Here is a 12494-nt window from a genome sequence, read left to right as displayed (position 1 = left end):
TATGTGGCAAATGCAGTGTGAGGCTTTCAAACATGCTGAGCTTGTGAACACGCTGCAACTGTGCTTGGTGGCTTATTCTGCTTTTGTTCTGTAATAGCTGAGAAGCTTTTGGTGGTGTTTATATTCCAGTAACTAAAACTGTGTGTTTGACAGCCACGAGGAACTCTATTCCAGTCGTCCGTATGGAGCACTCGATTCTGGCTTCAATAGTGTGGACAGCGGAGACAAAAGATGGTCAGGGAATGAAGTAAGTGCTGCAGCTTTGGTTTTGTTGAGTGCAGAGTTGAACAGAGAACTAAGCATATACATCTGGAAGCATAATCCATAGGTAATATATGTATGCTAGTGTGCAGGTTGCCTTGAGCCACAGTTATTTCCTGCTTTATTGCTCTAAAACAAGCATAATTTCATATGGGACAGACTCAAAGTTTGAAATAATAACAGAAATGTATAAACCAGTGCATGACAGATTAATTTGCTGGAGAATAAAAGATGAGGAAAATGGCATTCCTCATTTTAAAAAATCTTATAACTGTATCGTATAAACAATGCTGAGTCAATGAAACAAATCTGAACATGAAAATAAACTTTAAAAATCAGATGGAAATTTTTTCTTCTTTCTTTGCACCTTGTTTGAAATCCGTTTGCCATTTAAAAGCAGGAAAATGGGATCTCTTAGCAAAGAGACTGTCAACTGTTCTTCCCAGAAAGAGATTTTCTTTTCCTCTTGGGATAACTAGAAAAGGCAGTAGCCAAGACCTAAAGTGTCTCAGTGAGCTATGCTCCATTGCTCCGTATGTCTGGTTGCACTCCCAGCTTGGTTTTTGAGGGGGTTCTGGGGCTTTCCATCCTGGGATTTTTTCAAGCACTTGCAGATACTGCAAGCAAAACTGTAGCCAGCCTGGTTTTTAAAGAAAGCTTAACCACATATTTTCTTAAAACAATACACTATAGCTGAATTTTCTTTAAATTAGTGTTTTGTAGGTGCAAAAAGGACAATTGAAGTAAAATCACAAGTCAAGAGAGAGTAGCTTACAAGATGTTCTTTCTGAAGAAAAGGGTTTCCTGACTTCACTGTTTGTTTTCCAAAGCCAACAGATGAGTTCTCAGATCTCCCTTTACGTGTGGCAGAGATCACCAAGGAGCAGAGGCTGCGCAGAGAGAGTCAGTATCAAGAAAACCGAGGGAGCGCAGTCGTAACTAATGGTGGAGGTAAATAGTGACCCTTGGTAACAATATGTGTTGTCATCATCATTAAAGTTCCAGAATGTTTGCTAAACGGTTGTCTGAAGAGGGGAAAAAAGGAGAAAGATCTAGGTAGAATTACGCAAAAGCAATGTTGGGGGAAAAGTGTAAGAACACTGCTGTTTTAAGGATGTTAAAGGCAAAATCAAATAGCAGCAGAATTAGGATTTTCTGGAGAACATTGTGTCAGCTTTTACATATGTGCTATTTTAAAGTCTCCAACTGCTTTGAACAGTATTTTAGAATATTGAATTTTGGTGCATGGAGTTTTACTGTTTGAGCTACTGGGCAAAATTCACAGCAGTAGTAAGTTGTCACTGCTCTGTGCCAACTGCTCTCGAAACGGAACGAGCAGCTTTGTCAGGGAATTTCGTATTTCCGAGTAGCACAAGTGTCTCCTTCAGCAGTCTTGTGTTTTAATCCAAAGTTTCAAGCTGTCTAGGAGGGACTGGTGTTTGTGGCGTTGCTTTGTTGCACTTTCTCAGTTGGTGTCCCACAGGCTTTACAGTAGCACCTTCGTTGTTGTTCAAGAGGTGATGGTGCTTTCCACGTTTCTTGATCTTCACAGTCCTCCTCCATTTTAACTTCCAATAACCTGTTGCTACTGCTGTCTCTTTTTGCCTACAGGCCCTAACTTTAACCTTCTTCCAGATTTGTTTTTTTCAATCATTCTTTCTTCTCAGTTTTTCTGCACTACTTATAATGAGTTCTCATCCCATTATACTTCTGTTAATTTCTTTTCTTCCTCAGCTGCTCTCTGTTTTTAATTTTCCCTAATGGCTACAGTTCATTTTCTTTATCTGAGTGTCACTCTTCCCAGCTACATCTAGTCTCCTCTGCCCAACTTCCACTTTTACTTCTCTCTTCCCTCCTCCTCCCTATCTTCATTGTTTGCCATCTTCTTTTCTTGGTCTTAGTCTCCTCTGCTACAATTTTTTGTTTAATTTGCCACCTTCTAGAAATATCTTAAACTTTTTAGTTGACTCACACTCTTTTATACATTCATGGGAAAAAAAATCAGTTCAAACAGGTAAATTCTGGCAGTTAAAAGAATTTAAGACATGGTGTCATGGGAAGCTCTGGGCAGCCTTAATAACAGGTATTTAACAGAGCTGCCAGCTCTGCCTCCAAGACTAACTTTATTTTGTTCTTTGGGTTTTGCACACCAGGGATTTCAAAATGCCTTGTAGCCTTTTAAGTTGGAGCACCGTCAGTTCATGAGTAGGAGTATCTGAGAGGGGCACATGTGGCTGTCAGAGGCCCAGATACTTTCCAATTCTGTGTTCCTAACACAGATACTAATGTTTTTCATCCTCTGCTGCATCATTATTGGTCGTGGTATTATTTTTATTTAGTAAGCAAGGCTGGAAAGAAGGGGAATTTTGGCATGTTGGGGTTTTTTTAAGATTTGTAACTGAGATGGAGATTTAGTGAAGCCAAAGTATATAGGAATGCTGTTTTGGATGGTTGTAGTAGCAGAGGAGGTGGCTTTGGCAGTAACAGTTGCTAGATTGTGTGGTGAGGCAAAGAGAAGTCTGTTTTAGACAAGCAGGAAAGGGGCGGGGGAGTAGAACAAGAATGTCTGCAAGAGAGTCTGGAGCAAGTTTGGGGGAAAGTTTTAAGAAAAAAAAGCTCTAGTGCTCTGAAAGGGAGCTTATGCTTTCCTCTGCCTCCCCAGCACAGTATTTTTCACAGTATTTTTCATTTGAGTGGTTTACTCAATGTCATGACTCTCAGAATCCCTGGGCAGAATGTGTAAAAGCAGTGGCAAGTGAAAAAATTGCCCTACATAATATCTCCCACACAAAGGAAAATCAATACTAACCAAACTGTGCTGTTTCTTGCTCTCATTTCAGTGGTTCCTAATATCTTTTTTAATTCCTCTTTTTAAAATAAAATTGCAGGTACCTTTACACAGTTTTATAGGTGTTTTGTTGTTTTCTGTAGTGTTCTTCATTATTTCCACATACACTTCTTATCTGGATGCAAATGCAATAAATGTAACTTAGACATGCTGCTCTCTATTTTGTTGTTGTAGTACTAAAACTAGTAGAAGAATCTGTTATATCCATTCTAATTTTTCTGACAGAGATTAATTGGAACCAAGAGAAATTATTCAAAAATTTACACAGATCATTTACAGTCTTGGTGTTAGCTGACAAGCTTTTGATATATAGTATTTGGTACTGAAAAGAAATCACAGTGTTTACTTTACTTTTTCAGTCACTGCAAAAGTATCTGCAGCCAGCAGTATAAAACTACGTGTTTGATACATGTTCATCGTTGCTTTTTAAAAAGCAAAAATTTTAGCATTCTCTCAAAATTTGTTTCAAAGTGGGCCTGGCAAAATCCAAGAGCTTTTAGACTGAGCTTTCCCAGATGGAAGAAAAACAGTAGGGCCTCAGTTCCTTACGTTGCTGCTTTGTTGGGTCTTTTCCTCTCCTGTGGGTTATCTAATTATGGGTGTTTTCTTTGTGTATGTGTGTCAAGTGGAACATGATCTCGATCAGATCGACTATATTGACAGCTGTGCCACGGAGGAGGAGGAGGAAGAGGTGAGGCAGCCCAAGTGCATGGACTCAGACAGCCTCAGCTCACAGTTCATGGCATATATTGACCAGCGGCGAATCTCTAATGAGGTGGTGCTTTTACTTGAATTAATTAAATTCATACACCCCAGGAAAACCCTTTGTGAAAACTGTTCCCTGTTAAATCATTGGGATGGAACACTTTTGGAGAGTGTCCTCAAAAATCAAACCTATAGAAACAGATTTTCAGCCACATAATGTTTCCTTCTGTGTTCTGTCAGTCTTAATTAATACCTATGTACACAGTTACACAGTTCAGTGGCTCACTGTACAGACTACATGAATAAGTTGTCTGAAAAAATCTTTGTGGCTGATCTGCTTAAAGAATAACTATTGTGCTGTGATTCAGATGTGTCCTTTCAAAGTTTTGTGTGTTCTAAAGCAGAAAGATATTTGCTCTTTGAAGAAAGAAAAAAGAAAGGCAGATCTTTATGTTTCATGTAGCAGCCTGGTCCCTATTTTGTCCACTTTACTGTTTACTATGTTTAAAATCAGTCACACAGATATGAGAGGTAAATTCATTTTGCAAATCTCATAAATTCAGTATCAAATCACAGTAGGTGATGACACTTGAGGCACAAACTCAAGAGCAAAACTCAGAGAAGACAACTATTGGCACGTCAACCCAAGGACTCTTTGCTGTAGATATGGAAAAGGCATTGTCAGCATCAAAAAAGCTATTCCTTGGAGTCTCTCTATTCAAAAAAATTAAACTGCTTTTAGCTAAAGTAGTAGTTTCTCTAAAAAGAGAGTGCAAAAGACAGTGCAAAGTACTCTACTACTTAGCAAGGCTAACTATGCATGCAGGCACGACTGAAAATTGGCAAGTTCATCTTGAAAAGTTTCTCTTTTCCTGCATTAATGGATGTCAGTAAAAGTTTTTAAGTAACACTAAAGGCTATGTGTCTCTGTTCCCAATGGGGTAAATGATTTCATAGCTCAAATTAAACCTAAGGGGTTGGTTCTTATTCATCCCATGTTTTGCTTTCTTAGTCCCTCTGGGACTCTCTTTACAGCATCATAAAAGATCATCGGCTACTGTATCCTGTATTTCTGAGAATCCACTCTGCACTGCTGTGCATTTGTAGAGTTAAACTCTGAAAAATGTATATACATTCCAATAATTGTTTTCTACCTACATGAACTTCTCTAGAGGATTCTTAATAGTGAAGGTTTTAAAACTCCTGAAGTTATCAGCAGGCATATTTAATCTTGAAACTAATATGTATTTAAATTGGAGAAAAAAATAAGAGTGGGCTTGCCTAGTTGGAAATGAACATCCTGGAGTTGTGTTTTGTGCTTCTTTGTCAGGTATTTTAAATACCAGTAGTTACAAATGTAGCTTTGCAAAGAGATTGTTTGACCTTAATGTACAGTTTTCTGAATAGGTTGCTAACTTAGTCTTTTGTGGTTTTTTGCTTAGAACTCCCCAGTAAAACCCACATCCATCAGAGAATTTCAGAGAACAGAAGATACAAGACGGCATTTACATCAAAACAGGTAAGAATTACTGTGGTAACAGTAATTATCCAGAATTTCATGAAGAATGCAGAGCACATATTTGCTGAACACGTTTAGAAAAAGGCATTGTTTTCTGTTGCCTCACCAGCAATGTACATGGCACTTTATTGTTAAGTTGCTGCTCCAGATTAGGAATTTGAGTTCTAATAATGGCAGTGAGCAAAAGGAGTGGCTGTTCTAGCCAATGCTCAGCTTTAAATCAGTTGGTTAAAAAAATATGCCTAATTAAAGTGTATACTTTTAAACTGATTTAATATCTGCTTATTGGGATGTAATTTGTGCTTTGATGAAATACTTCACTTATGCTATATTACATAAAGGACTGAAGGGATAAATGTATGGAAACATAGGGTTACTATGGAATATGTGATGGGCCATGAGGTCACGCTCTTGATTGACTGTTGGTAGCTCTAGTACTGTGGGGGGTCACTGTAATTTAAAATGTGCTTTTCTGTGCCATAATCATGAGCTTACATCAGGAGAAGAAGGGATAGAATTGGAGTCAGACCTGAAAACAGGTCACTTAGTTTAATGAAGTAGACTTTTTGACTATGCCCATTGTCTTTAATGATGATTTAGCTTAGATGATTTAGCTTATTGGAGGGAATGCTTATCTGTAAAATAAGGGTCAGAGTTGGACAGAGTATAAATGAGGGGTGGTTAGGTTTAAGAAAAGACTTTTGGGTGTCTAGTTAAAAGACCAGAAGATAAGCAAATGTATAGCTTTTTCATAATGAAACTATAATCAAAAATCATAGAACCTTTAATATGCCATTGAAGCATTTCAGTATTCTGTGGAGTGAAAGTGAATGTGCAAAGACTCCACAGAAAACCACCCCAGTTGTACTTGTTTGGGGAAAAAAAGAAAGACAACTGCTAGTCTTAAGTATGTCATTACTTACACTGTCAGTAGAAGTTAATTTTTAATGGATTCTAAAATGGTATTGAAAGAGAAAATTAAACCAAGAGTAGTGTATAAATTTTTCCAGAGTTTTGGCAACGTTTTAGTAGACATTTTGAAATGTGCAGTAAATGTGTAGATACAGTAGCTGCACTGATATAAGGGAGGGAAACTCCTTCAGCATATGTCAGCATTCCTGATCCTGTAGTGTCCACAAGGTACATAAAGTAAAAGAGCAGTCTGCCATGTTCTCCCCAAATAAAGTGGGTGCTCTTGGTCTGAAAGACTTGATTTTTTTGCTTGTTTGTTCATTTATTTTTCGATTTGAACATTTGTTGTCAGCATGGAAATAATTAGACTTTACAAACACTGGTTTCCACGTTACATCTGAAGGAAATGCAGAAAGGCTGGTTAGCCAGGGGAGAGGTGCTGTTTACATAGACAGATGTTAATGATAAAGGAAATTGTAGTTCACTAGGGTAATCCAGTGTTTTCAAAATTTAACTGAAGGATAGCAGCAGGTCTTCATGTGGAAGTAATTAATCAACGATCTAAATGAATTTTAGCTTATTCATGTTATGCTGCAGGAGGGTGAAATTCTTAATAATAAAAAACAGGTCCTGTTGTTATTGCCTTCAAAGCTATGTAAAAACAGCCATATGACAATGAGTAATTTTTTATATTTTAAGCTTGTATTAGGCAAATACTTCATTTGTGGCAACCACAAGCTGTAAACTGCTTCCACAATAATTCTGTGCAAATGCCTTGGCAGGCAACCTCTTTGGTTTTTTTTCTTCAGCATACTGGAGCCATTAAAACTCTTGGAGTTGGATGTAATGCAGACTTCATCTCAAGAGTGCTTCTATTAGTTGATTCAATTCATTAAATACAGTTTGTGCCTCTGGACAGACGGTGGTGCATTCCTGTTGCAACAAAGCTGTGTGTACTCAGCTCTGAATATACTTCTTGGCACTCAGTTGAACCCAGTCCTGTCAGTTCAGAACAGCACAGTAATGGATTTGTCATGTGCTTCAGTGCTAATTTAAGTAACCAGGGAGACCTGTAACATATGGGTCTTCCACATCTCTTAAACTTCTCCCTGCAGAAAAGGTCATAAGTCTACACACAGGCAGCTGGACTGACATGTTTTGGAAAAGCATTGTTAAGTGTGTCTCTGTTCCACAGTTGTCCCAGGAACAAAGGTCACAGAGTTTGGGCTGTCAAGAGCAAACTCCTTGATTTCCATCAACTTTCTTTCTAGGCAGCAACATGGCAGGGACATGCTGTGGACTCTGGACCTTGGGAATTGTTTCAGTCCTGACAGCTGCCTTCTAGCAAAGAACTGACTGCAAAATTTCTCTCTTATTGTTGATAAGATGGATAAGAGACAGATGGGTTCTTGTTTACCTCGTGACTTTGATGGCCTGTATTGCTGGCAGTTGGGAGGTCATCACCTGACCGGGGAAGGGAGCAGATTTGTTCTGAAAATGTCAAAGGGAACTGATGTTTAAAAATAATTTTGCTCTTTCCAGAGCAGAGTAAGGCCTGCAATAACCAAAATATAGTCTTAAAAGAGAGAATCCATCTTTGTATTTTGACATCATTGTTAACTAAGCAAGTTACATTTATTTAATTATGAACTGCAGTAGTTGTCATCTAACTTGGTATCACAGTGTGATTTCTTTAGTCATATTAAATTTCACCTTTGTGATTATCTGAAGCTAATTGTCTAGGCAATTCTCTTAGAAAAACAGTTTTAATCTAGAGAAGAATTCATCTGACAGTAGTTTATATGCATCAGTGGCCAATCCCCCTTCCACCTGGTGTCTGCCTGCAGGGATACAGATGAATTACGAAGACCTGAAACTCTAAATTTGATGCAGGACAAAGAGCATCACCAAGTACTAAGGAGTTATGTGGACAGGACAGAGAGGTAGGGAAAAGAAACATGGTTTCTACTGATTAATTTTGTTATTTTTCCTTTCCCCCCAAGTAACCATAATAGCCAGTTGTTCCTCTATATGAAGATCATCTGGAAAGTTCCTGGTTTGGTTACTGTAGAGAATAGAGTACATACATTACAATCCCATTGGTACATCTTGTGCTTTCTACATCTTGGGCTGTAGAAAAATTTTATCACAACTAAGGAGAAGAGATAGAAATGACTTCACAAAATCTGTCATGCACAGTCAGTTAAATCACAATCACAGCAGTTAAAGAGCTTTGCTTACTAAACAGTTACTCTTCTGATTTGATAAGATACTTGTACGTCACTGGCAATTCGTATGCAAAATCTTTATATTTAAGTTAAAAAGTCTACTTTCTCTCTGTTTTTGCATTTGTCAGACCCCTGCCTGATTCGCCTTATTTTCTCTCGCTGTCGAGTCACCACAGTCAGGTAATACATTGAACTCCACTGTTTAATTCTTTTGGATGAGTTTGATGCAATACCAAACCGTTGTTATCCATAAGACATGGACTGTTACTCCATAACCTGTCTGCAGCTCTGACTTTACAGCCTGATGCACTGTTTTATTCCAGGTGCCTAGCACAGATTCCGAGCTGCACCGCAGGCACATCGAGCGCACCCGTCGGGAGGCTCAGCTGGCAGCGCTTCAGTACGAGGAGGAGAGGATGAGAACAAAGCAGATCCAGAGAGAAGCTGTCCTTGACTTTGTTAAGGTACCTCCCTTTAGTACCTACTTGATACTTTGTCTTTTCTGAATCCTGGAATTATAACTGATTGCCAAGGTCGTTAATACTTGTACGTTATGCTCCTGGGCGGGCACCGCACTTTATAAAGAAAATCGTCAGCTAACTTGAAGTCCATTCAGTCTTGATGCTGTAGCTTAAAATAAGCAAAGTTAGAACTGGGGAGTAAATGGAAGATTCACCCAAAATATGAGTGTTGCAAAGAATTCTGGTTTTGCATAGTCCTCCTCGTTTACTCAATTTTCATTTGGATACATGTGACAGGGTTGGTATAAGAAAGGTATATATCTGAGAAGGCATAGAGGCACTGTAATTTTGAAGGCAAATTTGGCAGGGAGGAGAGAATCATACACACAAAAATGTAATGTTACCTGATCTACTTTGCTATTTTATAGTAATAAAATAAGTTACCTCCAGGTAAAGCATGGGTGCAGACTTATGGTACATCAGACTCTCTGTGGACACTGGGTCTTCACTTTCTCTATCACTGCAGTCAGTATGAAGTAGTCTGCTGCTTAACATGCTAGTTGACTTAAATTTATTTTACTGTTTACTGCTCTGGGAACCTACCCAAATCTCACAATCACAAATTTAAGAAATGTTACAGTTAATATTTTGGGCTTAGAGTGGTCTGCAGAGAGGCAAATAATGGTTTATTGCATTTATTTCTTTTGTAAAGTTAGTTTAGAAAAAGGGTTTTAACTGCCTGAAACTGGGCTCTTCATTAGCACCAGCTACTCTCAAGCCCCTGGCACTATTTTGTAGTAAAGCTGCTTTATTAAAGATTCAGCTCAACCTTTCAGTTAAATACTTAGCTGTATAGGATGCATTTTGTTCATTGATGAGCCTCTTGGGGGTTTTTGGTTTGGATTTGTTGGGTTTTTTCCCTTCGGTTGCCTTTGTTATTCATGGACGCTTAACAGTTAAATTCCTCCCTTGGGTTGTATTTTGGATTTCTTATGCATCTTTCATATGCATAATTTTTTTTTAAATTGGGGGTTTTGTCTTATGTGGAGTGAAGGCTTTTTTTTAACTAACAGTGAAGTTTCAGCTGAGTGGAAACTAGCAATTTCCCCAATGCATGTTTTATTTAAAAACTGAGAGTTCTGTTTTAAAACACTTCTAAATTATGCTGATTGGTTCTGAGCTTTTGTATTATTATTTTCATTTTTCTTTTTTCTCTATAGCAAAAAGCATCCTTAAGTCCTCAGAAGCAAAGTCCTCTGGATAGTGAGGTAAGAGTCCAGTAAGATTATTACTAGGGATGTCAGAAGTGTTTTCCTGGTTGTGGAGGATTCTTTAGAACTGGGTTATAGCATAGTTTTTTCATGCATTATTAAGCCTTGGGTTGGGGTTTTTTGCTTATGGGAACAGTCTAGTATTTTCTTCTGTTCATGTAGACTGCCTGTCCAAGTGTGTTGTTTTATTGTTTCTTGTATGTTTTCTATGTTCTCTGCAGAAAACAGATTTCATATTCCATTTTAACATGCTCCTTTCAAGCAGTACAGTTTATTTGCTAACAGTATTTAGACAAGTTACTGTGTTAGAGACATCCTTCACTTATCAGTTTTCTCCCAGTTTCCTGTTATTAGATTGCAAGTTATCCCAGAAATATTAAGTATTAGAATTTTGAGGGCTATCAGAGAAACAAGTATTTTTTAAAGTTTTATTCTACTATAGTTTTGTAATTAAAACCAGTAAGTCAGTAGGGAACACAAATCATACAAGGCTCACTCTTCTAGAATATACAGAGCTGAACCAATGGCATCTGTTCAGTCTCTGCATCAGATTTCTGCACAGTAATAGTTCTTCCACTGCTTGCCATCCCCACTTGCATCCAGAGAAAGATAATTCACTTGGTAGTGTTAATCAGATCAAAACTTTTAATGATACAATTAATATAATCGTTCTTTAGCAGCATTTTTTGACTAACTCTTTTTTGTTAGAAAATTACCAAAACATGGGGTAATTGAAATAGTTTTTGCTCCTTTTTCTTCTTAATGTTTTTCTGTTCTTAATTTATTCTTTTAAAGGGTCCTTTGTTCCACCACAGTAAGCACTGTCATTGCACAGTTTTCTGTATTTGCTTGAGACAACATAGAAAGCAGAATAATTGATTTCTTAGTACAAATGCACTGTAATTCATGGGTCACATGGCTGTGTGTTCCTGCAGGGTTTCATGCACTTCATGGATTGTTTTAAAAAGCCTCACAGTGTGATAAGCAAGCAGTTCGTGTTCCAAAATTGTCTGTCTGTTCTCATACCATGTGTTTCTGACACTGTGTGTGTTTCTGACATTACTCCATCTCTCCCACCTCCCAGTGTCCCTTTCCATCCAGAAGGTCTCAGCATACTGATGATAGTGCCTTGTTAGTGGTAAGATCCTGCACGTCATGGCCTTTTTATGTGGCAGATTCTAGAGCATAGAAATAATGTGTTGTGATTGTCTCAGATTAGACCAACTGATTTAGAGCTAATCTAAATAGCATAAAACATGACCATCTTCACTGAGAAGTAGCTTAGCTGTGAACTATAATGTTATGAATATGTTGACGCTTTTGCTGTCAGCTATTGGTTAATAAGACAATTATGGTTTTCCACAAAATAATTAAAGCTTGTCTTTTGCTGAGAGCAGAAGAAAACTACTGATAGTAAAGAACAGTTTCCAAAATGAAAAATTCACCTCTAGTTGTTCTGGTTTGATTTCTTCTCTGTTCAGCTGCTTCCTAATTGATGTGCTCTTCAGTGTCAAGTAAGCAATTTTAATGCTTGGAGTACAGCCTTCTACTTTAACCTGTCTGCATCCTGCACATGGGGGTTAGAAATACTTGGCACAGGAAAAAACTGCTCTGCATATGAATGCTACAAATCATGAAATATTCCTCATACCATTTTATTGTTTATTGATGAAAATGTCTTAAAGATCATCTATTTTCACCACTTAGCAAAAATAAAAACATTTATGTACATAATTCATGTTTTATGCTATTTCTTCCTTTATGGCATCTTAGCAATGTAGCATAATAAAAGAATATAATGCCATAATCCATGTCTATAAAAGAAAAAATACACTTGATTTGCCTGCTGTTGCATGACTGCATGCCTAGAATTTATTTTCTAAATTTATGTGCTTCCAATTGTCTGCCTAAATTTTCTTTAGGCAGTGCTCTCAGTTAGAATATCTCTCTCCTGAACATGTTGGTCAAGATATTTACTGTGTCTTTATTCAGACTTTTTCGTTTTCCTGTTTTCAAATGACTAGCACTGTGTGGGACTGAAAGAAAGCTTAAAATATTGGAGAGAGGTTTAATGATCATGTGTCTGTTTAGAGAAATCACAATCAATGAGCATATTAAAATGTGCTTTTGTATTTAGATAATAAGAAGCAGGAGAACAGCAGTGGTTTGGGTTAAGAGTTGATACTCTGTTGTCAGTGAATTCATCTTTGGAATGTATTTTAAAGATACTTTTAAGGGACCCCATTTCTATTTGATTGTGTGATCACATGACTTTTGTTGTAAATTAAT

At 37.6% G+C, this 12494-nt stretch overlaps 1 protein-coding gene across 12 annotated transcripts in view; it reads left to right on the top strand.

The window, feature by feature from the left end:
• Window positions 1-12494, top strand: part of LRCH3 (leucine rich repeats and calponin homology domain containing 3) — a 63253-nt gene that overhangs the window by 32497 nt on the left and 18262 nt on the right. For 7 of the 12 annotated variants that reach the window (XM_051781634.1, XM_051781633.1, XM_051781629.1 and 4 more), the window contains exons 7-15: window positions 154-247; window positions 1092-1212; window positions 3736-3884; window positions 5257-5333; window positions 8093-8188; window positions 8602-8653; window positions 8797-8937; window positions 10155-10202; window positions 11290-11343. In XM_051781634.1, coding sequence (XP_051637594.1) covers window positions 154-247; window positions 1092-1212; window positions 3736-3884; window positions 5257-5333; window positions 8093-8188; window positions 8602-8653; window positions 8797-8937; window positions 10155-10202; window positions 11290-11343 — 832 coding nt within the window. The remainder of the gene's footprint in view (window positions 1-153; window positions 248-1091; window positions 1213-3735; window positions 3885-5256; window positions 5334-8092; window positions 8189-8601; window positions 8654-8796; window positions 8938-10154; window positions 10203-11289; window positions 11344-12494) is intronic. The other 5 variants (XM_051781635.1, XM_051781632.1, XM_051781624.1 and 2 more) reach the window with 4 other exon arrangements.

This window comes from Manacus candei, unplaced genomic scaffold, assembly GCF_025592945.1.
Source record: "Manacus candei isolate 608988 ecotype Guabito, Panama unplaced genomic scaffold, ASM2559294v1 h1tg000015l, whole genome shotgun sequence".
In the NCBI taxonomy this organism is placed as follows: Eukaryota; Metazoa; Chordata; class Aves; order Passeriformes; family Pipridae; genus Manacus; species Manacus candei.
The sequence above is the reverse complement of the archived record's forward strand: the minus strand, read 5'-3'. Positions and strand labels throughout refer to the sequence as shown.